The 27,000-nt window shown below is 39.8% G+C and overlaps 2 protein-coding genes across 4 annotated transcripts in view; one reads left to right on the top strand and one right to left on the bottom strand.

The window, feature by feature from the left end:
- The window catches only part of LOC144666360 (uncharacterized), a 66,025-nt gene that overhangs the window by 25,507 nt on the left and 13,518 nt on the right, over nucleotides 1-27,000 (top strand). Inside the window, exon 1 of one of the 3 annotated variants that reach the window (XM_078527792.1) lies at nucleotides 25,544-25,756. The exons of the other annotated variants lie outside the window; for them this stretch is intronic. Coding sequence (XP_078383918.1) covers nucleotides 25,726-25,756 — 31 coding nt within the window. The 5' untranslated portion in view covers nucleotides 25,544-25,725. Of the gene's footprint in view, nucleotides 1-25,543; nucleotides 25,757-27,000 lie in introns of those variants that run through there. 3 annotated transcript variants of the gene reach the window in all.
- LOC144642580 (coiled-coil domain-containing protein 180-like) lies at nucleotides 221-25,424 on the bottom strand. Its single transcript, XM_078501609.1, has 37 exons — nucleotides 25,271-25,424; nucleotides 24,006-24,187; nucleotides 23,359-23,447; nucleotides 22,890-22,947; nucleotides 22,694-22,745; nucleotides 21,176-21,242; nucleotides 20,987-21,024; nucleotides 20,526-20,660; nucleotides 19,704-19,866; nucleotides 18,920-19,016; nucleotides 14,800-14,919; nucleotides 13,908-13,987; nucleotides 13,136-13,224; nucleotides 12,719-12,766; nucleotides 12,263-12,337; nucleotides 12,016-12,144; nucleotides 11,357-11,401; nucleotides 11,158-11,217; nucleotides 10,985-11,040; nucleotides 10,247-10,442; nucleotides 9,143-9,299; nucleotides 8,183-8,264; nucleotides 7,691-7,772; nucleotides 7,226-7,319; nucleotides 6,976-7,088; nucleotides 6,722-6,789; nucleotides 6,136-6,178; nucleotides 5,829-5,932; nucleotides 5,206-5,266; nucleotides 5,000-5,115; nucleotides 4,607-4,691; nucleotides 4,365-4,463; nucleotides 3,779-3,972; nucleotides 1,762-1,871; nucleotides 927-1,000; nucleotides 534-589; nucleotides 221-347 (listed from the first exon to the last, which is right to left on the bottom strand). Exons 1-37 carry the CDS (start codon nucleotides 25,343-25,345, stop codon nucleotides 221-223), a joined length of 3,519 nt encoding a protein of 1,172 aa, XP_078357735.1. The 5' UTR covers nucleotides 25,346-25,424.

The raw sequence follows: 27,000 nt of genomic DNA, 5'->3' as shown, positions 1-27,000 counted from the left end.
TATTGTTTTCATGTTACGTTTACGCCAAATAGAATATCGAAAGAACTAAACCGAGCTGTAAATCGTCTAACGCACGACACCAACAAAATATACAAAGTAAAAGCAAAGAATACAAACTAAAAGAAAAGTGTTTAAATGGGCAAGACACCGACAACGCAAGGACTTATTACAATGCACAAAAAACAACAAAGACGCCTGGAAGAACAACGAAAGGGAGTCGCTATTTTAAGAAATAAATATGTTGAATCTCGTACCTTCCTTCTTCCAGTTTTTCACCGAACACCAAGTACTTCTTGTCATATCTGGGTCCAAGTGGGTCACGTCTGGATGCACTTCCTTTACGATTTCTAAAAAAATCAATAAAATAAAGTCAAAACACTTTAAAAAGAAAAAAAACAATTTTATTGTCGACTACTTCCTGGAGAGTTTCCTAATCGAGTCGATCAATCAGAAAATGGAAACAATACGAGAAAAATTGACAAGGCTATAAGAAAAGTGACGAAATAATATGTAACAAAAACTGATTTTCTCACCCAGCGCTCTTCTGTCTTCCAGCCTGCTTGTCCAGATCAGAAAGCTTGTGACTCAGCTTAAAAAAAACAATGATTCATACAACGATTACTTCCTAACAGACCAGTATGTAAGTTTATGGTTTACTGGATTACTGCGCCGGTACACCATAGAAATTTGTCGCCAGTGGTATGATACTCAAGAACCAAGTTTACAGTAGCTACAAGAGTCAATTGTTACTGTGGAATCCATGTTATAAAAGAACTAGCAGATAGAAGAAGTGGTGTATACATTAAGCTTCACGCGTCTTAATCGTGGGTGGTATTCAGACATGTCAGAGTACTGGGTGTCGTGGTAAAAGCTATATAATTTTTTTAATAATTACATCAAAAAGGCCTAAAACGCCCTAAAATTACCTCGCCTGGGGCTGCTGGGACTGTCTTTGGCCTCCCATCACTCTCTGCGGCCTTGGCTGCCCTCGAGAGAGACGCTGGAAATAAACATTAACAAAATAAAACCAGATTAGACTGATGTATCACTGAAGTAACGGTAGCAACGTAAGTGTATGACATGCTCTCTGTTATAATGAAACAAACTTGTACAAATACACGCATCGCGGAACATTTCGTACACGTTAAACATGGTTGGTTTATAGTAATCCGACGAAGTAATGTATACAGTTTAACAGAACACCGTCGCGTGAACATCACTGAGAGGATTGGCCAGGCCATAACTCAGGGCCGCTCTGCAAAAAGTATGAGACGCTAAAAGTGGCAAAGGGGACGTGACAAAACTTAAAGCAGTGCGTCCTTAGTACTACCAATGTGATCCACTTCGCAGTTAAGTCTCCGTAAGGTTTTCAAGTTAAAGCACGTTAAACTTACAACACTTGCAAATGTTTACACGTGACAATTGTGTAGCAAGGGCAAATGTACTAGGCCATTCCGAGTTACCCTTTGCCTCTGTTTCAAAACGAGTCTACATACGAAACCATTCATATGAAAATGAGTTTCACCTAAAGGTCCATTTTCATGCAAATCAAACTCATTTTCATACGAATGGTTTCGCACGTAAACTCGATTTGAAACAGACGCATTGCATTGGGTAACTCGGAAATGGCCTTATGCTTGTGAGATTACTTTATACGCACGACCGAGAATTCAAAACTACATGGAGAACACATACCGCTTCTGAAGCACAATAACAAACAACTGGTATATTCGACAAATACAAAATGATTCTGTCACTCACGAGTACTTTTGGGTTTCACGCCTTCTCCGTTTTGGGGTTCAGTGGAATCTGGTGTCTCGTTGCTTTCTATTAACACTTTCTGGGAGATCTTCCTTTTGCTTTTCTTTGATCTGTGATGGACAAAAGCGCACATAGCCGAAAAAAAAAATAAAAGTTACAATAGATAACAAATTATGAGTAGGAAGATTTGAAGAAAAAAATACAACAGATGAACAGTGATAGTGAATTCTTCTCACCCCCCCCCCCCCCCCCCTTAATGGGATGCTAGTCCATAGCAGGGTACCTCCAGCATTATTTCGCCGGTACCCATGTATACACCTGGGTGGAGAGAGGCACTATGAGAGTAAAGTGTCTTGCCCAAGAACACAACACAGTGACGCCGGCCAGGGCTCGAATCTGGACCGTTCGATCCGGATTCTAGCGCGCTAACCATTAGGCCAGCCTCCTCCTCAGGCGCCTCGATTTTCTTTCTCCGCCATAATCACCTTGCACTAACTAAGTTTGATGCCAACAGAGTACGCAAAACTACGTCTGGTTTTCAGTGGCTAAGATTTATTTATACAGACTTTTAAATTGACCTAGTAAACGTACTCTTGTAACACAAGGGTGTGCGTTTTACATTTCTTAAATACAGACCATTTACCGCAAATTGGACCTCCTCAAGTAGTAAAAGAATGCCGCACAAACTTGTGGATAATAGCAATAACGCAGCAAACAACATAAACACAACACATGTCTGAGCAAAGTTACACGCGGGTTTCTCCGGAAGAACCATGAAAAACATTACAAGAAGGATTAATTCTCAAAAACCACCATTCCTAATAGAAAGATACAAAGTAAAAGATAAAAAAAGAAGTTCTGAAAGAATTGACAGCAAACATACTTTGGAGAAGCCTTTCCTTCAGTATGCGTCGGTGAGAAAGGACTCTCAACAAAGTGACGAAAATTCTCTGGCGAAGGGAAGTTGTACGCTCGACGCCAAGACAAGATAGTGTGTTTGACAACAGGGGTCTGAACGGTGGGATTCAGTTTATCTTCACTGGAGTCTGTGTATAAATCTTCCGCTTCTTCTTCCCGATAGTACTGACAGACGATAAGCAGGAGAGAGAGAGCCAAAGAATTGAAAGACAAGAATGAAAAAAAAGGATGCACAAAGGTAGTCAGAGAAGATAAAGTGCTGCAAGGTACAGATACGAAGGTTTGCAAGTAGTTAAACTGGGGAGGATAGTAGAAAAACCCTGGGCGTTTTGAACGTTAGAACCTTTAACTGAAATGCAAGAGAAAGAATGAAAGAATATTCAGAAGAAAGAGAAATAAGTGAATAATGAGAATAATTTATATCTACTCCCTGCACAGAAGCATAGCACAATGAAATTAGAGATAATTCCTTCTTGGTCAAGTTAAGCTCTTAGCCGGGAAAGATGAGCTCGCGCTTAAACAACCGAAAGCACAAGAAGGAAAGAAAACGTTGGGTAAGAAAGGTTCCACTCAACATGGCAACGGATTTGAAGGAACAAGAAGAAAGCTGGGTAAATAATAAAGATGGTAAATTTCAAGCTCGGTGATAAATAATGAAGAAAATTGTTCAACATGACACGAGCATGGGACAAAGAAAAATTCTGAGTCCCCGACGGGAATCGAACCCATGGCCTCCCAGATACCGGTTGGGTGCTCTTCAAGAAGAAAGCTTTACGAAAAAAAGAATGAGTAAACACATTTGAAGACCTCTTTACTTCAAAGAAGTGTATGACGATGTCGACAATCTATTATCATTAAGTACATAGAACGCAGCAGGGAGACTATTCTGACCAGTCAGAAACCAGGAAATATGCAAACTGAGATTCCCTTCCGTGTTTCTAAACTAATCGATGGCCTCCTAAGCCGTTTGTATCACTTAGCAAATCCACCAGGGAACGTTATTGAATTACCTAACATCTAACAGAGAAACAAACAAACAGACATTTCTTATAAGAATTAAGCGACATTGCACACGCTTCTCAAACAGATTCAAACTAACTTGAGTGCTCCCTTAGAGCCTTTGTCTTCTTTTTTCTCTTCTTCCTTTTTCTCCTCTTTTTTCTTGAGTCCAGCCTGCAGTATCGCTAAACTTGGCGTGGCTGGGTTTAGAAGACAATTCAAGTACATGGACCTCTCGTGGAATGTTTGGAGAATTGGAATGAGGCTGCTTTGCACCTCACGAGCTGTTACTTGCTGGAGAAAACAAATGGACAGAAAAATAAAACTTATTTACTCTACTAACACCACACACAATAAACAGCATTGATATTTTTGCTATGTAAAAGTCATCTTAATCGAAGATCCTGAAATAAGGTCAAGACGGATTGTGGACGACGAGCTGATTTTTTTTTTTTTTTTTTTTTTTTTTTTTTTTTTTTTTTTTTTTTTGCATAGAGGCGCTTATCGAAAAATTGTCAGGAAATCAGCTGATTGGCAACCAAGGAGGTATTGCCCTGTCATTGTTTTCCAAATTCTTAGAGCTGACATTGGACGATACGTATGACAATCAGAAAGGGGAATAACCATTTTGATTATGGAACTAAACGGAATTGGATCTCATTTATTTGATACAGCATGCGCCTCACCTCTTTGTCAAGATTGGGTTTTTCAACCGCATCAATATGGCGCTCAAACGTGGACAGATAGATAGCGAGCTTTTTGGCTTGAGAATTACTGAATGCGACCTATGAAAAAACAGAAAACATCATTTGAGAACACAGCACACATTAACAGAGAGATATTCATCCTTATAACAAACAACAAACTGAATTAAAGAGTCTTTGTTTTGTTTAATCTTTTAGTCAAGTATATTCTGTTAATAACTTACTTCGCTTTTGACCTTGACTTGTGTGTTGGTCAGCCATCTTGTCACTTTTTCCATGAATGTTAAGTCAAACAAATGATTTTTAAACCTACAGAGCAAAGCAACAAATAAAATAAATTCCCTGCTTACTGGGTGAAGCCTGTGGCTTTCGTATCTTAATTTTCACTGGGTATCAAAGGGATTGTAAGAGGAAAAGGCTTATCTCGGGGGGAGTTTATTTTGTGGGTTGGTGTGCCATTACTAAATCAAGACTTCTAAAAATTGTATTAGAAGCATTCACATATACCTAACTTAACATAAGAGTAGGAGAATGCAGAGGGAACCTGCAATAAGCAAAAAGTTAATCGTCGCGGTAAAACTTCAGCTTGTAATATAAGTGAACTATTTTTAGCGTACCTATCTTCCAACTTGCCGGCATAGTCAGTAGCTGCCTCAAGTCTCTTGGACTCCATTCCCTCCAGTTCAGCCATAAACGATCCCTCTGAAGAGTCGATCTTACTCGCCATACGTTCCTATAATGCGAAAGTACAGTCACAGTAAGGTGCGTAGCCTGTATTGGATAATCGAGGAGATCAAACACAGACAAAGAAACAGGCACTCACCAGTTTCTTTCTGTACTCATCAACCTCATCCGTTGAAAAATTACCGCCATCAGAAAATACTCTAAAGAGATGAGAATCACAGTTTGAGTTCAGTAACAAATCTGTTACAGTCCAGGAACAACAGTGGGGGGGGGGGGGGGGGGAGGGGAAAGAGGAGTATTCTAACCTAAACCGCAAGTACACGTTCTTATTGCTTCATGTCACGCGGAAGAGGGGAGAGAGCATTTGCTAACGGGGATAATACACGGGAGGATTAAGGAAAGGGAAAATGCGTAGCATCGTAAGTTTAAGTAAGAACGTAATTTCTAACGTCATTTATGCCAAAGGGCCGATTCAGTAAAATAAGAGGAAAACGTATTTCACGGAATGTTCCGCCCATTCCAATTTTACTAGTTTGCTCGTGCTTCAAAGATGTAAAAAAAAAAAAAAATTTCACTTCTTAAAGGCTGACACTAGGCTTCATTAGGCTGACAATCCAACACCATTGATAAAAAAAAATCGTGATAAAACATAGTAATAATAAAAAAAACTATTATCAGTTTCGCCACCCCTACTCCCGCATGCTGCAAAATAGCAACCTTATACAGCTGTACTAGCTCACAGGCGCAAAGATAAGTACTTACTTAAATGTCTTCCTGAATCTTGCGTTGGAGTTCCGTAGAGTGCTCAGCATATCATCCAGATCGTGACGAAACTTTCTCAGCGAAGTTCGGATCACATCCATGTACTACGGACAAAAAAGAAACAAATCAAAAAACAGAGCACAAGTCGACAAATTAGCAAGGATATAGGCTTCTGGCACGAAACACCGGCAAGTTAAGAGTGAAAAGGACTTTTACAGAGAAGAGATATGACACCAGCTGCAGTGTAATGGCCACAAGAAGTACTGAATTATACAAACGTGTAGTAATTGCATTTAAGATTTCTCACCTGCTCAACTCGCCCGGCAACTTGATCTTGGATCACTAACAATCTGAAGGAACAGTTATAATACAGTCATTCTTAATTTACTCTTACAACATTTTAGTGTTAAAACTATAAACTAGACCGAGTTGACACTACGGCTGCCCCCGCTGTTAATCAGTTTTTTCCGTTCTGCACATCCGTTACTACAGTCAATCACCACCCAGACACTCGCTTATCTTGCGTCATATTGACCAATCACCTTACAGGGATTTGTCACACCTCCCGATATCCACCTGCGGGCATTCTACAAAACACCCGATATTATTTGTGCGCTCACTTTGGGCAAATCGAGATTTTTTCTGTATATGCGGATATTATACGCGCGGACTCGGGGTTTGGTCTCTGGTTCAAAACCTTGCGGGGGCAACTACAACTATTCCAGAAGTCATCACTAATGTTGCATTCATGACATAAGAAATAATCACTATCTCTTACCCCAACAGTATAAAGTACAAGACAGTGAAACTTCCATATTAAGTAAGAAGCAACTCTCTTCCCAGACTGATTTTCAGTATTCTAATGTGACATTCATCACAGAAAAAAAACTTACTCGTGTGTTTTGGTCGCTGAAGTGAATGTCGCCTCAAGTTCTTGAACAGATTGTTTGAAAATGTCCGTCTGGAAAACAAAATAGAGTCGTTCAGTGTTAGATTAGCTTATTTAGACGGGATTACTGTATTGTGTCCTCGGGCACGTCACTTCAATCTAGACAAATCCACGGTAAAAGGCTAATTGACTTAGTCTCTTGTCCTTACTAAGGCAATTGATTAATTGGCAGCTTTGCTTTAGTAAGTCTTGACTAACCTCCTTATCATGTTCCTCTACCATCTGTTGAAACCTGGCCTTGAACTCATTCAGTGACGTAGTAACACCCTTGCAGTGTCGATCAACTCGCTCTCGATGCATTACCAATTCCGCTGCAGGACCGAGGGAAAAATATGTCGTTAGATTCTTTGGAGACCAGATGTTAAGGCAAGAGCCCTTTTTAAGGTTAAAGGGTTAATAACAGACAAGTACTGCTAGCATGCTCATGTAGTGCTCGCAGTGTACCTACCTGCTCTCACATTATGTACATCCTGCTCTGCTCTTGCAGCTCTTGGCTCGTGAAGATGAAGCCGTAAATCTAACTCACTGTTTAATTCCTCAACCTGCGGGAGAAATGAAAAAAAAGTTTCATTTTGCATTCCTGGCAGCCCTCTGGACTATTATCACAAAATATCGCACCAGCACTGACGAAATTTGTTACGTCAGCTTCCGTCAAAAGGCTACTTCGTGTTACTTAACAACCGCGGAAATCGTGGTTCAGTCACTTCTCAGAGCAGGTACCGGGCCCTGGCATTGTTGGTCAGCAAGCTTGCGACCAAATTTTTTAAAGAAATTCACAATAAAATTCATAATATGTAGAACAAGACTGGCTTAGAATCAAAGCATAAGTTTCAAGCGCTATGAAGAAAAGCGGAGGGATTACAAGTTACATACAACTATGCACCGTCAAGATACTGCAGATTCACATATTTACCTTAGCCGCTACCACGCTGTTTGCTCTGTCCATGGCTTGAATCTTCCATTCTTCGAGATGCTCTAAAAATTCCATTCTTATGCTACAATAAAGACAAACCATTAGCCAGTTATACAACGTTACGTGCTGCACTTGAAGTAGCCTCCTGAGCCTAGGCAGGCGTTCTTTTGGGGAGAAGAGATTAAGTGACAAGCCCAAAGAGCGTTTGCGTTGGAGGTTACACTTGAAGAGACTTCAGTGTCCTTCTCAAGCATGTATTGACTTTTTTGAACATGCTGGATGATCTTGGAGCCAATATTGCGAATTTGAGCAGCACGTTTTCCAATGATTATTGTAAAACAACACTACCTCATACTCAGAAGTCTTAGGGAAACTAGGCGCGCAAAGCCTCTTAAAACCCCTTGCGTTTCGCGCTCTTTACCAGTGCCTCGAAACGAAGCCATCTTCCTCGTTAATGCCTGATCACGTTTTAAATCAAGAAGGGCTACTTACTGTTTTCTAAGGTCCAAGAAAAGTTCCTCTCTGATGACGATTGATTCGATGTAAGACGGTAGGGTATCTTCTTCATCATCTTCTAAATAAGACAAAATAATGTTCTTTTCATTTAAATTACAGTTAACAGGGAGGGTGGAGATGGCGAAAGCAAAAGCTGTGAAGACAATTCATACCCTAGCTCCTTCGCTGGGAATAAAGAGGGAAGCGCTTAAATTCTTCTTTTAAATTAAAAGGTTTTCACTTGAAATGACAGTAAACTTTTATCTAAAATATAAGGTCATAGCTGCAAAAGACAAAGTTAAATTTCTTGCTTTTTGGACAATCGGACTTAACAAATAATGGGTTCAAACTTGATCTTTTAGAATTGAGAAATTTATTATTTTTTTATCACCCTTGTTGTCTTTTTGAGCTTACAAATATAATTTGGCGGCTAAAAAATTTTTTATCTAAATGGTTAAAAGCGCGAAACCGTTGTCACTAGAATAAAAGATTTGATTGGTTTTTGCTATCTGTGTTGGTTCTCCTTCTCTTCGACCAATCGGTAATGGAGTTAGTCTGAGAAACGGATAAACAAAGTACCTTATTGTTACTTATTTTCGCGGGACTTAATTTTCGCGATTTTCGCGAATTTTTGAAAATCGCGAAATTAAAGACCCCCAAAAATTAATTTTAACAGTTTTCTATTGTATTTTTTTGTTAATTACGTATTTTTGGCCAAATCGCGAAAATTAAGTCTCGCGAAATATTCCCGTTCCATTTTCGCGAAATTAAGTTCCCGCGAAAATAAATAACAATAAGGTAGCCAGATACCGATAAATTGTACGTGCGTGTGTTGTTTGCGTTTTATTGGCAGAGGGGTTTGGAAAACCAACGGACAGATGCCAACAAATTGTTATTAACACTTAATCCAAAACTTAAGGGAGTATCACAGTGAGACATATGGTGTTGTAGTTTTACCTTGTGTATCCGTAAGAAAGGTCATGCACGTCTTCATACTCTTAACACTCTCTGGACTCTCAGGCAGACCGTGCTCCCCAGGCTCCACCAGAATGTAGAATGTCGTACCGTTCGAGGTTGTCAGTACATCATCAATGGACTGGGCCGGCGGGGATTTCTAAACAACACCACAAGCTCAGTAAGAAATTTCTCTAGACAAGCGCATGCATATACCCTGTCTTTTTTTTTTGGCGTTTCCTTTCAATTCCAGTCATTAACCTTCATCATTGCTTAATCCCTATCTTTTCTTTGCTATTTCATAACTTATACCTTATGGTTACTAGACTGTTCACAGTCCCCTATTTTTCCGTGAAGTCGTAGAGATCGATCGTTCAGTCCGACGAGCCGCCATCTTGGTTTACGAACGCGAGCGAAAACTGGGGAGAGTGCAAAAACCCCGTGGGTGGCTGGGCTGGATGCTTCACGGAAAAATAGGGGACTGTGAACAGTCTAGTAACCATAAGGTATATTGGCTGAAAACTGATTGCAGGCGAGTTTCATGCGTGCGACTAACACAACTGATGGCGTCACAAGATTGAGAACAATCGTTTGTGTTGCGGTGCTTACCATTGTCGAAAGGAACCGGTTGGGATGACCATTGAATAATGTAATGTAATTTATTTACCCACGTGACACGGAAGAGCTCAGGAGCTCGTTAAGATGTGTACGTGCAACCATGATTTTCGTTGGTTTTTGTGGAGGGAGGAAAACCGGCGAACCGGGAGAAAAACCCTCAGAGCAAGGACGAGGGTAAGAGTTTTCCAAAATCAGCAAACCAACCGAAAGAGGTGGCTCTTAACATTTACAATTCAAATGGTAAGGGAAATTCCAGTCGTTCCAACTGGAATCGCGGGACAACCTTTGGAGGTTGTCCACAAGTTCCAACTGGAATTCCCGGAAAATTTACCATTTCATTTGCAATTTCCAACTGAAAATTCCGGTTTTCATGGCTAAATGGTAAGCACCCTTGGTGACCTTGATTGACAGTAGTTTTGTGAAGCCAACCATTGGTGCACGTTTTAGCTTCACAGTTGTTTCAATTTTGACATCCCAGTAAATTCTTACTTCTTTTTTCTTTGCCTTGCTCAGCTCTTGTTTTCCCATCTTATTATCTCTTCTCTTTGTTCTGGATTCCACCGATTGTTTCCGATCCACTTGGAAATACTTGCACACTTCACCATCATACTTCTTGAGCTCTTCGTTCACTAATTCGGGATAAGAACCCGAAGTCTGCATTTGAAGGCTGTGGAAATCGTTGTACCTGCGATAAAAGAAGTCGTTAAATACTAGGGGTGTGAAATGGTCCTCGAAATATAATGAGCCTCCACAAATTTTAGGTGAGTCTCGAAATCTCGGCTTCGTAAACAAGTGTTTCGGAATTTCGTGCTCGCAAAAAAGTAAAGGTGGTCTCAGAATCTCGAATTTTGCAATTTTATTTTTGTGTTTCGAAATCCCTCAAGCCCAGCAAAACTTTAATCTAAATAAACTGTCATAAAACCAACGCAAAACAAGGAAAATCATGATACAATGCCCTATAATGCTTTTAAATTTGCCGTTCCGATTCATCTAGAAATGAATTTTATTACGATGCAATTAGAGCAGACAGAGATCAAAGCGCTGTAAAAGTCTTCAATCCCAGCGTCTCGGCCTCGAATTCTAAAACAAGGGTCTCTGCTTCCCGGCGAGTCTCGGATTTTATCATTATACACCCCTAACACTCTGTAAAAAGAAAACAAATGACAAAAAAAATGAAGATTAATGAAAATCATGAATACTAGATTAGCCTTTTATGTTTGTACTTACAGCAGTTTAATCTCATCTAAAGCTGATAACGCCTTCTGCAAGCTTTCCGTTAACGCCTGAAAAAAAAACAGAGATTTTTATTGTAGTGATGATCCTTGTACAAAAGACAATTAGCTCTACTAGCATTCTGCTAGACACTTTCTAATCAAAATCTTCGTTTCAATAAATTATACCTGTTCACTTGAATCCTGCCTCATCTTGTCCATAATTATGTCCAGATTTGCTTCTTTTACCTACATGACAGCAGAAAAATAAAGCGTGAAAACATGCAGTCAACGTACATTACACCCAAAAAGGAACACGTGAAAAAATGTTAATATGATGGCGATCAGCAAGAATTGAGTTCCACGTGGTTTTGGAATCTTTACTCGCCTGGTTTGCACCGTCGTGATCTCGTCGATTTTTCTCCAGTTGTTCCTGAAAAATGAAGAAGCCCTTTAATAAATGCATGTAGAAAAGAGTTGGCCTCTTGACTAATATTAACATTCATTGTGTTAGGTGTAAAACATATCATTAGCTAAGAGTTGTTTATGCATGTATATGTAGTCATACGTTCGTATCTCCTGTTCGTCCCGGTACTGTCTTCGACAGCGAGTACACAAGGCCAAAAACCATCTTCTATCTGTTTAATACAATTCGTGCTTTCCTCTGGCGTGCGACCGTATCTTTGGCTCGTTTGACTACAATTTCATCCCTAAAGAATTAAGGATTATAGCAAACAAACTAACAAACAACGAGTCTGACTGGTTGAACTATTCTCTGGTAAATTTTGGAAACAATCCTTGGACTATCCTTTCTCATTCCTCAGGCAAATAACTCTATTTAAGTCTTTCTTGACTTACAGTATAGAAAAAGCTACACGTATTTATCAAATAATCTCTGACTGATTAATTTTGGAAACAATCCTTAGACTATCCTTTCTCATTCCCCAGGCAAATAACTCTATTTAAGACTTTCTTGACTTACAGTAAAGAAAAAGCTACACGCATTTATCAAATAACGAAACCACAAAACAGGGTATACAACTGTACCTGCAGCTTTCTCTCTTGTCGAGCCAGGCCAATTTCATGTAAGTCCCATAAATGTGCAGCTCCTTGTACGAATTTGAACAGCGACTTGATCATCATCTCGTGAAAACTGCACATGTTTTCCAACGTGCGCTGAAAATGGAAACAAGGGTCTTGTGAATACATGTACATGTAAGTACTTTCCTTGTGCCGCAAATAGATTATCTGGCAACCCGTTATGTATAAAAGTTTTTCAAGTTTTAACATTTACCTCCATTTTGTCAATCTCGTGTTCAAATTTGGTTTGCTTTTCACCGACAAGTGGCAGAAATGATTCATTCATCACCTAAAGACAAGATAAATGAAAACAAACTTCATGGAACGAAACCTCGACAATCGCACTAATGTCGACGTCTCTGCGTTGCTTGTGAAAGGAAGACACTGATTGACACTGACATACAGCACAGCGTTTGCAAAAGTGGGGTCCACTTATTCAATTTTTTATCATGTAAATTATAACTGTCATAATTACATACACTGTAGATTAGAATGTAGGCGAACTAAAAGTAGGATTCAAGTTATGATCTGTTCTCTTTCGGTTACGAATTGAAGCAAAGGCGTCTGATTTATAAAAGTCGCGAAAAGGAAGAGAAGCGCTGCAACGGGCAGAAAAAACATTAATACACAATGTTAAATAGTATTTTAATGCTGAACAACACTAGATCACCTCCTCGGTTCTGACTGCATCAAGGATGCCTCCTGAACGAAACTGTTCCTGAAAACAATACACAACACAATATAAGAACGTTTTGCATTCTAACGTTTTGTTGTTCATTTTTATTGCGGTATTGTTCCTTGTTTTCAACTGTTCAGTCTACACTTAAGCCGTCCCTAAAGTAAAACTCGGTGTAAAAAGGACAGATAGGGTAGGTATGCGCAGCCATTCCATTTGATGATACAAGATGTACTTAAAGGCAAATAACACAACCGCGTCGTGCAGGAACGGTTTGGCAACATTTTCGTCGTCTCTCTCGTGAGAAAGCCCTTAGTGGTACGTGTAGACTGCGCGAGGCGAGAGGCCAACGTTGGTGAGGCTGCAACATTTTTTACTTTATTTCAACAAACTGAGTTACAATCACCAGACCTTGACTCTGTTTACTTCTTCCATACAATGCTCAATTACACGGTCATACTCGGCCTGTAGGACGTCTTTGTATCGAGCATGGACTTCCTCTGCAAATGGAAATCGAATAACAAGTTGAATACACACGTGTGAAAATCCCAGGGGGGGTACTACGGCTTGTAAATGACGGGGATGATCGAATGAAGGCAAAACTCAGGACCCAAAAAAATCCCCAAGTCTTCCGACATTACCCCAAAAAATCCCTGGACCAAAAATAACCCCCAAAAAAATCCCTTGTCAAATTACCCCTAAATTGCCAGGAGGGGCAATAATATAACATAAAGAAAATCATAAAAAATTGAAGGCTCGTGTTTGTTTATTCTTCATACCATAAATACGCCAAGGCCGAGCTAAGGGACTTTAGTTCGTTTTTAATACCCAAAAAAATCCCCTATTTAAATCAAGTCACCCAAAAAATTACTTGCCAAATTTTCCAACCCAAAAAAATCTCGGAATCGAAAATTTTAAACCCAAAAAAATCCTTCGATCATCCCCGTCATTTACAAGCCGGAGTACCCCCCCTGGGGTGAAAATGACACGTTGATTCGGTAAATGTGCAATTATCTTGAATTTTCTTCGTACGAGTTCTTCACTTTTGGAACTAAAATAAAGTTCTTTCTGGATATTGAGCTACAGACTAAAGAAAAATAATGCTTCTGGGGCAAAACTGCTGCAGGCTATCAACTGAAAGACGGGCATTCAGTGAGTTATTTATGACCGGCAATGAACTCACCAAGCTGGTGACACATGTCTGTCAGAGCTGTGTTCCACTGATAAACAGCTGATTTGGTAGAGTTAGGAGGCCTCATGTTCCTTTGTGAAAAAGAGACAACAAACAACAAAAACGCCATTTCAGTCCTATGAGAATCAAGTCATGGATTTACAATGCAAGGACATCCTTCTTTTAGTTTTAAAAAAAAGGAAATAAAATTTCTTTGGTGGGATATTTCGCAGGTGGACTAGTGTTGATAAATATCGTTGAGGTACAACAGATGTACGTGGAACAAGGATTTGAAAAGCGTAAGACGATATTAACAGCAAGCAACTGTACTAGTACTTGCTATGATATTTGCAAAAAGATAGACATTTTGTAGTCTTCTCGGATAAGGACGATAAACCGTAGGTCCTGTCTCCTGCATCCTCTGTGTCATGGTTTTGTAGGAGACGTTGAAGAACCCACATCACTGTTCGAAAAGAGTAGGGGGTTCACCGGTGGTTGTAGCCTGCAGAACAGGCGGATTATTTTTCGGGGTGATTTTGCGAGTCGCGCGAAGCGCGAATCCGCCTGTTCTGCAGGCTACGGTGGTTGTGGCCTGGCCTGAAGGGTTGGTGCTTCGCATGGGTTCTAGAGACCTCTTTGTGTCTTTTCCCCTTGCACATAATTGTCCAAGAAAAATTGATAAATAAATAAATAAATAATACTCTCGACCTCCCTTATAAATAACGACTGAAATTTTTTCTTTCATCATAGGAAGTACACGTAAATACTGATGTATGCTGTGATTTTAATGCTGAATCTACATCAAAATGCAACGTTCGAATGAAATTTAAAAAGAATAGTAGTAATATCTTAAAAGAACCGAGTTAGTCAAGAACCAGAGATAAAATAAGTTTTTAAAACAAACCTTAGCGATTCCAGGAGGTCTAATCTTTTCTTGTTCAAAGTGCGTTGCTCTGCAGTAAACAACTCCATTTTCCTTCTTAGTTCTGGTGGCTCTTTGACGGATGAACTCTTCATGTACTCACTACAATATATACACGAAATGCCAGTTTTACAAACGGACGTACCGTAATGATTCGATTTAGCGCCCGGGGCGCTTATTTACTTTTGGCACCCCAAGGGAGGGCGCTAATTCGAGGCAGGGCGCTTATTTGGGACAGGGCGCTTATTTAATTTTTTGAAAAACAACCAAATGTTTAAAACAAAACTTTAATAAATATCAAAATGACTAACAATAACAGAAACTGTAACGGTAACAAATTGTTCAAAGTTCAGTTACTTTAAAAGAATTGTTCATTTTAGCAGTAAATATACATGTACGGTACGGTGAATGTTCATGAGTTTATCTATGCAGTTATCCACAATAGGGGCGCTTGTTAGAATAGGGGCGCTTATAAGAATGGGGGCGCTTTTTAGAATGGAGGCGCTAATTGGAATAGTACATTATCATCCCTGCTCACTCATTAGCATTAAGTATTGGGTAGTGACCCCTGACGAGCAAAGCTCGAGAGGGTATGCCGAAAGAACTAAGAGCAGCAGGGGGAGTGGTGGGTGGGCGCACCATCTATCCCTCGTTTTTTTATTTATTATTATTCATTTAGTACACACAAAGAGAAAAACAAAACAAAACATAAAGGTTAAGATACGGTAACAATACTTCTTAAATCATCTATCCCTAGTATTAATTTACTTACTACCTTTATTGACTTACGTGCATAACGTAAGGCCTCCACTTACTTACTATCTTTGGCCAACGTTCGCAACAACTGACAATTCTAATTAATTCCATTTTATTATATAATGCTAATGACGTCACTGGGGATGCTAATGAACTATGAATAGTACATTATCATCCCTGCTCACTCATTAGCATTAAGTATTGGGTAGTGACCCCTGACTGCGCCTCTCCACAGATTGTGCCTTTATCAACCATTCCCTTCCTAACATACCTTCCATATCTTATTCCTTACACGTACCCATTCCTAATCCTATACCAAATCCCATACCTTATCCCATACCTCATCCCATACCCGATCCAATGCCTTCTTTATTTCTTATCCCATACCAACCCTAAACCCCATTTTTGAATTCGAAGCATCATTATTCTTGCTGTGACTTATTAATAACACTACTTGATTTTATGATTATAAAATACACCCGCCTAAAACTTGAGGGATACTTGAGGGCAAAGATTTGCGAATGCCCGGAATGCCATGTTATGACCCTGTTTACTTCAAATATACTGTCTCTTTACCCGGTCATTTTTCCTGGGCTTACGTCTCTTTAAAGCGTTACCCACATAGTTAAGAAGGTAGCACACAATATTTCAAAGCTGTACTACTCAGGAAGAAATCTAAAGGAGAAAACCGAGAGGCAAACAAATGTGGTAGACAAACTTAAGCCCAGGGAAAATGACAACCATAGCCCGCTTAGCGAACTCAAGGGCAAGTCATGCAAGACAATACGCTTGTGGTGTCATTTCCCAGAACCAAAGTGAGTCGGGACAAGGAAAACGTATCCGTGCAAAACAAAATCCCTCGAGGCAAAAAACAAACAGAAACTAGAGGTTAATGACAAGTTTATTGATGATTCAATCATTTAAACGCCAAACGGCTATCATCATACTTCACACATGCGATCCAAAAGCTTGTTGGTATATCAACGCCCCATGTGGCCAGCTGGCCGCAGATCCAACATGCCGGGATCCCCAACGGTCTAAAATATTCACCAGGCCCTTCTCGATTGAACCTACGTGGCCTAAAACATCATCTTTAGACCCTACTCGATCCAACTCTATTTATTGGATCCTCATCGCTCTTAACGTTCAACAGGCCCATCTCGCGATCGATCCACTTCCGAGATTGGATCCTTATCAGTCTAGATTTTCACAAGGCCCTTCTCGATCCACTTCCGAGATTGGATCCTACGTGGCCTAACGCGTCATCACTAGACCCTTCTCGATCCACTTCCGAGATTGGATCCTACTCGGTCTAACGCGTCATCACTAGACCCTTCTCGATCCACTTCCGAGATTGGGTCCTACTCGGTCTAACGCGTCATCACTAGACCCTACTCGATCCACTTCCGAGATTGGATTCTTATCCGTCTAGATTTTCACAAGGCCCTTCTCGATCCACTTCCAAGATTGGATCCTACGCGGTCTAACGCGTCATCACTAGACCCTACTCGATCCACTTCCGAGATGGGATCCTTATCGGTCTAGATTTTCACAAGGCCCTTCTCGATCCACTTCCGAGATTGGATCCTACGCGGCCTAACGCGTCATTACTAGACCCTTCTCGATCCACTTCCGAGATTGGATCCTTATCGGTCTAGACTTTCACAAGGCCCTTCTCGATCCACTTCCGAGATTGGATCCTACGCGGCCTTACGCGTCATCACTAGACCCTACTCGATCCACTTCCGAAATGGGATCCTTATCGGTCTAGATTTTCACAAGGCCCTTCTCGATCCACTTCCGAGATTGGATCCTACGCGGCCTTACGCGTCATCACTAGACCCTTCTCGATCCACTTCCGAGATTGGATCCTTATCGGTCTAGATTTTCACAAGGCCCTTCTCGATCCACTTCCGAGATTGGATCCTACGCGGCCTTACGCGTCATCACTAGACCCTACTCGATCCACTTCCGAAATGGGATCCTTATCGGTCTAGATTTTCACAAGGCCCTTCTCGATCCACTTCCGAGATTGGATCCTACGCGGCCTTACGCGTCATCACTAGACCCTACTCGATCCACTTCCGAAATGGGATCCTTATCGGTCTAGATTTTCACAAGGCCCTTCTCGATCCACTTCCGAGATTGGATCCTACGCGGCCTAGAGCATCATTACTCGACCCGACTCGACCCGACTCGATCCTTTAACGTTTTGCCTGAAACAAGCAAAACAAAAGAAAAACAAAATTTAACAGAATATAAATATAAAATTAAATCATGCTGCAAAGTCGTAAAAAAAAACACCGCCCATTGTACAGAACGTGCAACACGTGGCCCTGGGGACCCAACACAGGAGTAATTCCCTGAGGATCCAACACAGGAGTAATTAATGCAAAACCAAGAAAAAATGGACCACGCTAACAGCAAAATTACTCCCCAAATACGAAAACAAAATTGCCGCCGGTAAAAACAACAGACAACAGTAAATAAAAGCCCGAGGATAACATTTGAAATGTAATGTGGGAACGCGCCACATAGGCTAGAAACAAAGGCAAACGAGTGGGCGTGAAAAAAACCCTAACCGAGAACTGTAAACACCCAAGCAAAAGCCTACAGCGGCGCTCAGCCGAATAAAATATGGCAGTACAAAAATTACCTCCAAACTTTCCTTCAGAGGCTTGGCGGGTACTTGGGACGTCAAAGCAGAACTTGTATTGGTATCAAGCAAAGACGGCTGCGAAGCCGAAGAAAGACTTACAACAACCAAAGTAAAACGCGTTAACGGCCGACGATACAGGAACCGGTGCAGAGACAGAAGCTGGAGGAACTTGAGTTGTCACAGATGGCTAAACTAAAAATAGTTGAGGCAGGATCCTGTCGTCCACGCTAGTCGGGAGCAGCATTTCGAAAACTTCGCTTAGTCTATCCATGGCCAACGTTCGCAACAACTGACAATTCTAATTAATTCCATTTTATTATATAATGCTAATGACGTCACTGGGGATGCTAATGAACTATGAATAGGGGCGCTTATTGACAAAAACACATTCGAAGGGGGGCGCTTATTTGAAAGGGGGCGCTTATTGGAAGGAGGGCGCTAAATCGAATCATTACGGTATGTGTCGCAAATACAGTGTAATGCTATCACAGACGTGAAGGGATACCTGCACGGCTGAAAAACTATCTTTTACCATTTTTCATTTTTTTTTTTTTTTACTACACAGATGATGTTTTTGACAATGCTGTTCTGTAGCCAGCCGCTGCTGATGAGATCAACGTTACAAGACAGTACTGATTGTGAATTTTCTGTACTTGGTCTTGAATGCTATCTTAACAACTGACTTACTTGAACTTCTCTATAGCCACTTGACACTTCAGCAGTCTCCAGTCCTCCACTCGTCTTTGCCAGGAGATGTAACACTGCCTCTCGCGTTCAACATCAGCTTCAAATTCAAGAAGTTTTCCTTTGTCATGTTTTAGTAATTTAATGTATTTCTTGATAAATTTATGGTTTGCTATGATTATGTGCCTCTTAGGCGCAAAGAGGATTATGTATGATTGGTTAAATCATGCTGCATGGAAATAACTTGGCAAATACCATACATTTATCAATAGAGCCGTTTTCACTTAAGTCTGAAAAGAAATTCGCGTTTGCTTAGGTTTTTGCAATAATACGCCTAGTGCGCCTGGTTGGTTTAAAGCACTTAGGTCACTTTCTCAGCAATCAGAAGTAAAACTAAAACTAATCGTACATCGCTTGTTACATTTTCCTGTGGTTCTTGCCGGCCTCATGTATAATTGTATGCTTTGAGTTTTCATTGGTTCACTGGATTGTTTGCGTCCTTTTGTAATTGGCCAGAGCGACAACTTTGGTTTTAGTTTTACTACACTCGATTGAAAACTGCTCTAAAGACATATAATTACTTTTTAACCATTTAGCCTTACGTACGTTTTCCCGCACTTAACGCCGATTATACATTTTAACTTCGAGTTTTGATTGGTTTCTGGTATTATTTGCGTTTGATGTGATTGACCAAAACCATACAAAAACTTTGTCAAATGTCAGGCATTGGTCTTAGCTTTATGACAACAGTTAGAAAAACGCTGTAATTAAAAAACAATTTTCTTACCACTCAGTAGATGCGAAGTGAGGTCAGCATACGCTCTCTTGTTCATCAGAATAGTGGAATTAACTCGCTGAGCTTCCTTCTCCAGTAATCTGTGCACATCAGGTGGCATCAAGTGTGCTACTCTTTCAAGAACTTTGTTGTAGCCTTTCAAAGTCTCACGGATCTGTCACAGTAAATATACAATGTATAATGTAATTCAAACAGACCAACATCGTAGCCTGCAATGCAGGCGCACTTAAGCACTGCGAGTCCATATTGATCAGGCGAGCATCATTTTGGATTCAAACTCTGGAGTGTCTTGGGGAGAGATTAAAAAAGCGTCCCAGGGAGTATAAGTGAGGCTGAATGGGGCCTTGTTCTTTCATCTTAAAAGGCCAAATACGCAAACAAAATTACCCAACACTTGCTAACAAAAAACGCCTGCATTGCAGGCTAACCAACATTGCTACCAAACAGTTATTTCATGATTGAGTCATGCAGTAACCAGACGTTTGGCATAGACAAGGCAAGATCTTGCTTGTAGGTTCTGGGGCGTGCCCTCCAGAAAGTTTGGAGAGCTAGAAGCTCTGAAACTCTTTGTTAAACATTTTCAAAAGGTATTTCTTAAAAAAAATCAATTCTGTTCAACTGGGGATTATTTTCCCAACTAAACTATTTTGTTTTTAATTTTGGACTGAAAACAAGACAAGGCAATTGCAAGTGCCTTGTCTTGCCTCTTGCTAGTTACAGCCCTGATTTGTACATTTAGCAGCAGCACTGCATAATGTTTTTGCAGTGCTTTGCACGAACTGCATGATTATGATGCTAAGTCGCTACACTGACCAAGTTTCCCCTGTCATGTTCCACCTGCTCCAGAGTGCCATCTAACTCCCTAATCCATGTTTGTCGATGAACAGAATGCTCTGAAATGTTTTCCCACAGTTCTTCTAAGTCAGCTAAGTTGTGAAGCAGGAGGTCCTACAACAAACGAGCCATTTTTTACAAAACTAAAAAGTAAGTTTGTTTCATAGTATCACTCATTTTGAAGCTTACATATACAATAACAATGTATACTGTTAATCAAAAAGACAATTGATATTGTACATGCAGCCATGAACAAGCAGCCTGACATCTACTTTTAAAAAAAACTTTGCCATACACTACAATGTACATGTATATTTAATTTCTCATGAACATAAACTTTATTGACAAGCTTCAAGCCTTAGCTTGGTTACAACCGTATTAGTTTTTGCAATTCAACTACATTTTACCGGTACATCAATTTTACATGTTGTATCACTTACATCATCACTTTCTATTGTTTGCAGTAGCCGCTCAATTTCTGAAATATTCAGACAAAATGAAAGTCAATATTAATTTTTTGCATCAAGGATTCATTTAAATTTCATATTATTAGTACTCAGTTAAAAAAAAAGTTGGGAATAAAATGATAATTCAGCTGCTCTAATTTAATATCAAGTTGATTGATTTACCTGAATCATTTTCAAGTAAAAGCTCTTTTAAATTCTCACACGATTCAAGAATACGTGGCTCCAACTCCTGAAATGTAAAGTTGAAAAGAAACAATTTCACCTATCCTTAAATTTTCTATTTTATCTGCATGTGTCATTAAATTTTTCCCTGACCTTAGCAGTTCTAGTCTGGCTTGTATTGATAGCTAGGGTGTGAAAGGTAGGAACCCTGGAGATTGTCTTCTTACAGTGCTAAAAGCTTTATACAGTCGAAGCTCTCTTAATGGACACTCTCGTAAGCGGACAGCTCTACTTACGGTCGCCTTGTTTGAAACCCCGTTTTAGCTCCCATACAAACTCTGTATTTTTACATTCTCATAAGCGGACATTCCCGTAAGCGGCCGCGGACACTTTCACAGATTACGACTTAGACTTTTTCTTTGTTTTTGCGCTCCCGTAAGCGGACACCCCAAAGAAAGTCCTATAAAAAGCCTCTGTATCTTATTTTTATCAATCGACTTTACATCGCCGTTTGTCACAATGATTTTACAGTAATAACAGTACCATATTTCAGTGTTTGTTTTGTCGTCATCTACGTCCATCAGGTTATTGTTAGCTGGGCAAGCTCCCGTAAGCGGCCATCTATCCCCTACACCTCTAGTGGCCGCTTACGAGAACCATTCTCGTAAGCGGCCAGCTCCAGTTACGAACACTTTTTCGCGTCCCGAGGGTGTCCGCTTACGAGAGCTTCAACTGTATCTAGTTTACAAACATGTAATTTTCTCTTACAAAGCAAAGTAAAGACTTAATACACAATTTCATGCAAATGATTATGAAGGAAACATGTAAGGATGCCTTTCTACGTGTACATGTAACTGCACAAATAATGTGCTAGTCTGGTACAAATAAGTTGATATACTGTAATGTAAGAACTGAGGGGAATTTAATGTTTTGTATACTAATATTATATAATATACAGAGGAGCACCGCCTTATATTATGGCCAACTCGTTAATACAGCCACCTCATAATATTACGGTCACTTTTTTTGTCCCGGTGAAAAACATGGGCAACGGCCACATTCTGAAATCACAACTTGTATAATCCTTTATTATTTTACCCCATTAATACAGCCACTGGAACCAAATACCCATTTTTCAATCCACTGTTATGTTCATTTTTCCATTATATTTTATAATGTGCCGATGAAATCTTCAATAGTTTTAATTATACTGTATATCTGCAGTTGGGATGTTTACACGTATTAAAAAATAGTTGTTAAGAAGTGCAATTGTTACGTCACTTGAAGTAGACCCCGGGAGACTTAGTAGACCAGTCATGAAATTTGACCCTGCACCCTGTTATGGCCAAATTTCCATGGCCCATTAATATTGGTGGCCGTATTAACAGGGTTCCACTAGTACTGTAATTTGCAAGATGGTAGTAATTTCACTTGGACCCCCAGTAATTAACCCTTCCCACTAAATAAATTTCAAACTCTGTCCAACAAAATGAACATTTCATAGGGATATAAACTTACAGCATTGATGACTCCAAATTCTTGATACATATCTTCCAAATATGATTCATGTCTTAAAATTAAAGAAAAGAAAGATGTAACTTGCTTTTCAAAATGTAAATAAAATCAAGGTTTTTTAAATTGAAGCACTAAATTAAAATAACGCTTTTAATAAATACAAAAAGTCAGTTTTAAATCACAGTTAAGTCTAACACACCGTTCCTTCCTGCTTGCTTCTAGTCTTTCAATTATATTTGTCTTATTCTGAGTAGTTTCTGTAAAATATAATAGCAAATATTATAAGAAAATTTTAACAGCAAGATACCAGTTTCATAAACTTTAAGGTGTAATAAAATGGGTAAGAAATTAAAGTGCCAAAAAAGATTTTTTTGAAAAACCAGACGTTTCGGGCAATAGCCCTTCTTTGGTGGTAAATGTCGCCAAAGAAAATGCAAAATAACTCGCATTTTCTTTGGCGACGTTTACCACCGAAGAAGGGCTATTGCCCGAAACGTCTGGTTTTTCAAAAAAATCTTTTTTGGCACTTTCTTACCCATTTTATTACACCTTTATGTTTTAGTGCCACGCAGTAACTTTGGAACTTTTGTTCTTATTACCAGTTTCATATCTTACTTAGTGAGTCAGATTAGAATTTAACAGCAAATACAATACACAACTGTACTTACTTGGTGTGTCTGGAAGTCCTCTAACTTCTATAGCTTCAAAAAAACTATCTGGTTTGGAGGTGTTTTGCAAGGAATCAAGAGCTGCATATCTGTCATGTGAAATTAAAATTAAAACACTTACATGTAAAAACATATTGTAATCAATCCCTTTCTGGACTGGTTTAAATTAAAAAAAAATCTAATCTACATGTAATTGCCTAAGAGGGTAATCCAGGAGAGGCTGATCTGGGAAAGCATAGCCTCCCCCCTCCCCCTCCTCTCCTCTTTTACATTGTTGTTTATGCCTGAGATATACAGACATACATGTCTATCCCCCAGTGAATTTTTATTTTTACCCTCATCACTTCTTTTCGAAGCAGGAAGGGGCTCACATCTTACTCTAGGCCTCCCCCACCCACAATTGAATGGCTTGGTGCAAGAAGTTATGCTAAGTGACTTTTTGGGGTAAATTTTTTTTTCTTCAAATTAGTGCCTGAACTTTTGCATACACTTTTCAATTTAGTAGTAAAACTTTTCCCTGTATTTTTTTGGCTTGTTTGCACTTTGTTTCTGAAAAAACGCATGCAAGGGACCAATATACTCTACTCCTCACCCACATTAGCAAATGTAAGTATCCCTGGATCTACTAGATTTCCATTTTTACTTACTTGAAATGTACAGGATTCTCGATGCTACCCTCATTTGGTCGGCCATGCATCCATCTCTTTTGCCGACTTGTCAGAATACCATGACCAGTCACAGCCCTGGATTCTCTGACCAGTGGTAACAGTGGTGCAGACCTTGGCTTGGGTGATGGCCTTTCCTTTTCAAGTGCTTCTACTAGGCTAACCTTAAATAATAGCAGAACACAGGCGACATTAAAGATAAAAAATACAGTTGTACATGTAAAACAAGAACAGAGTTTATCTCCCCATGCTCCTATTGTCTAAAAGGGAAGATCAGAGAAGAGTATACGACCATATATTTTGGTCCAGACATAGAAATAAATGTATATTGACCTTCTTGTAAGAGGTATTTTGTTGAAAAGTGAACCTCAACCTAATAATGTCTCTGTTCACACAAACGAAACAGAGAACACTATCAAATTTCACAGTTGCTCTCGAAGCAGGCTTTTAGCTAGGATATAAAAAAGTGGGAGTCCAAAATTTTTATAAAGCCTGACTTTGTCCCCATAGGAGGACCTGAGGAGCATGCAAGGTGTTTTTCTGCAGTTATGAGTACAAAGGTGTCTAAAAACTTCCAAATTTGCTGAAAAAAAACTCTGTACACAGTAATTCATATTAAATTTCTGTGATAAGTGGCCTTCCATAGGACTCCTGGACTCCCACCTAGCTAAAAGCCTGTCTCGAAGCTTTGCTTCTCAGCAAACTGCTCATTTTTCGGACAATCTTTCAGCCTCTGGCATTTTTCTCCAATATTCCAGCCGCCTGAAGGGGTTTATTTACTAACTAATAGCATGTGCACTGACAGCAAAACATTATTACCGGTAATAATTAATATGAGTTAACATGCCAGGATTAACCTGTCTGATCATTAATCTATACACTTCCTCAGCAAGTTGATCCCTTGCAGAACAAGCATGCCTGCTACTTCACTGTAGTTTACAAGACAGCAAGGTGTACAAGTACCAATCACAAACAGCTGCCTCATAATTCTACAATTATGCAAGTCAGATTTTACTTTTTTGCAAGCCATTTTGTTTTAAATTCATTTGTACGTAAAAATGTACCGTGAAGTTTTAGGCATCAACAACAAATGTAGTTTAAAAACTGCTTAAGTAAGTTAACAAATAAGTTATGAGCGTACTTTCCATCTAGTAACTAAGCTTTTAAATTTAATATTTTTACCGATCACTGCACACTGACAAATCCTTACATCAACAAATGCAGCTACACAGAGTAACAAAACTAACCTCTGCTTCAAACACTTGGCGATATACCTCTTCTTCTGGTATTAACCGGCGAGGTGTTACTTCGGTCTGGGCCATAATCACTTTAGATGCTTGTTCTTGAGTTAAAAAACAGTCGATTTCAGTCTTTTCACATAATCCGCCATTTTTATCGAGCGTTTGTTTGTTAGCAACAGAAATAAGTTCGGGCCCAGTCTTTCAGCGACCTGTGTTTCGCAAGTCTCGTCATGTACAACGACACAAAACGTCTTTCGAAATGAAACCTGAGACAACTGAGCCATCGATCGTGTGCAGAAATAATCATTCCGAATGATTTGAGAAACATTTGAAATCGTCTTCACAGAGAGAGAATGTAGAACGGTGAATTCCATTTCTTTGCATAAAGACACTCCAAGCCGAGCTTTCTGGTTAGTATCAGCTATATCGTGCTTCGATCGCGTTCAGCCCAAGAGTCCTCGATGTCTGAAGCTGCTTCTAGGAATTTGGCGGGTAGGTGTTGGGTGAAACGCCAATTTGAAACCTAACGAGACTAATCTAACCTGGGAATATCTGATTAATTTTCTGATCTCCATATATTGCAATTTATGCTTAATGTGTGGCGGCTGAAAATAGCGTTAATCGACAAGTATTGAAATGTATCAAAGGGGTACCTTTACTTCCGGTATTTCCAAGTATTCCACGAATTTTCATGGAGTATCCTTCACCAGACGACCACTGTATTACAATGCGACATTAATGTAACACTTTTGCTTGTTAATACGAAAAAATAATAATACTTTACTTTTGATAATATTTTTGGCTATTTATCTGATAAATCGAACACTATCTTTGACCACCAAGTATGTGATCGAGAGACTGTTCACAACCCTCTATTTTCTCGTATTTTTCTTCGATCGTTGAATGCGGTCAAAGAATCGTGAGAACTGAACAGGTAAGAGTCTTACAAATGTGCGAGGCAGCGAGGCGTGCGAGGAAAGGCAGTGAGGCATGCGAGGCAGAAATCTATACTCCAAATTAGTAAATAAAAAGGCTAACCGCAAGCTACCTAAGCTAACAGTAGGTTAGACTTTCTAAAAGTCGTTCGCTCCTCGTTTCTGGTTTGGTGGTAGTAGACCCCGGTGACGCAAGTCTAACAGTAGGTTAACCGAAGTGCTATTTAGGCTAACCGGAATGGATCGCACGCCTCGCTGCCTCGCTCTTTGTGACGACCCCACTGGTAAAATTTGCCTTCGAAAATAAGAGGTAGGGGGTCTTCGCTTACCCTCCGCCCCCTCCCCCTCATGTTTCGCGCTCGCTTCTCGCGCTTTTTCTTTCGCGTTGTTTTCTGTTGAAAATTATACAGGCTGTGAACAGTCTAAACGTGACAACACAAAGAACACTATAGTGACTTTAAATTTTTGTGGAAAACATACATCAAAAAAAGCTTAGAGAGGTTCCCAATTTGCACAGATTCAACATGTATGGCTTGATAGGTCTAGAGCAAACAAGTGAGATTATTGTCTGACTTGTCTCGTTTCCTCAGAAACGAAAAAGGTAATGTTTCCGATCCGTTGTGAACTATTTACACAGTGAGGGCTACTATCCAATCAGAAGAACGCTCGAAACCACAATGTCGACACGTTTTAGCAAAACCAAACAACCTGGTAAAAACAGGTTCTTCATGATCAAATATCGAAAAAATAATCATCAGGAAGACGAAAAGTTTATTACAAATAGAAATATCTGACGACTGG

The sequence above is a fragment of the Oculina patagonica genome, chromosome 1 (genome assembly GCF_052425735.1).
Source record: "Oculina patagonica isolate OP01 chromosome 1, crgOcupat, whole genome shotgun sequence".
Classification (NCBI taxonomy): domain Eukaryota; kingdom Metazoa; phylum Cnidaria; class Anthozoa; order Scleractinia; family Oculinidae; genus Oculina; species Oculina patagonica.
Note: the sequence above shows the minus strand (reverse complement) of the source record. Positions and strands in the feature narration are given on the sequence as shown.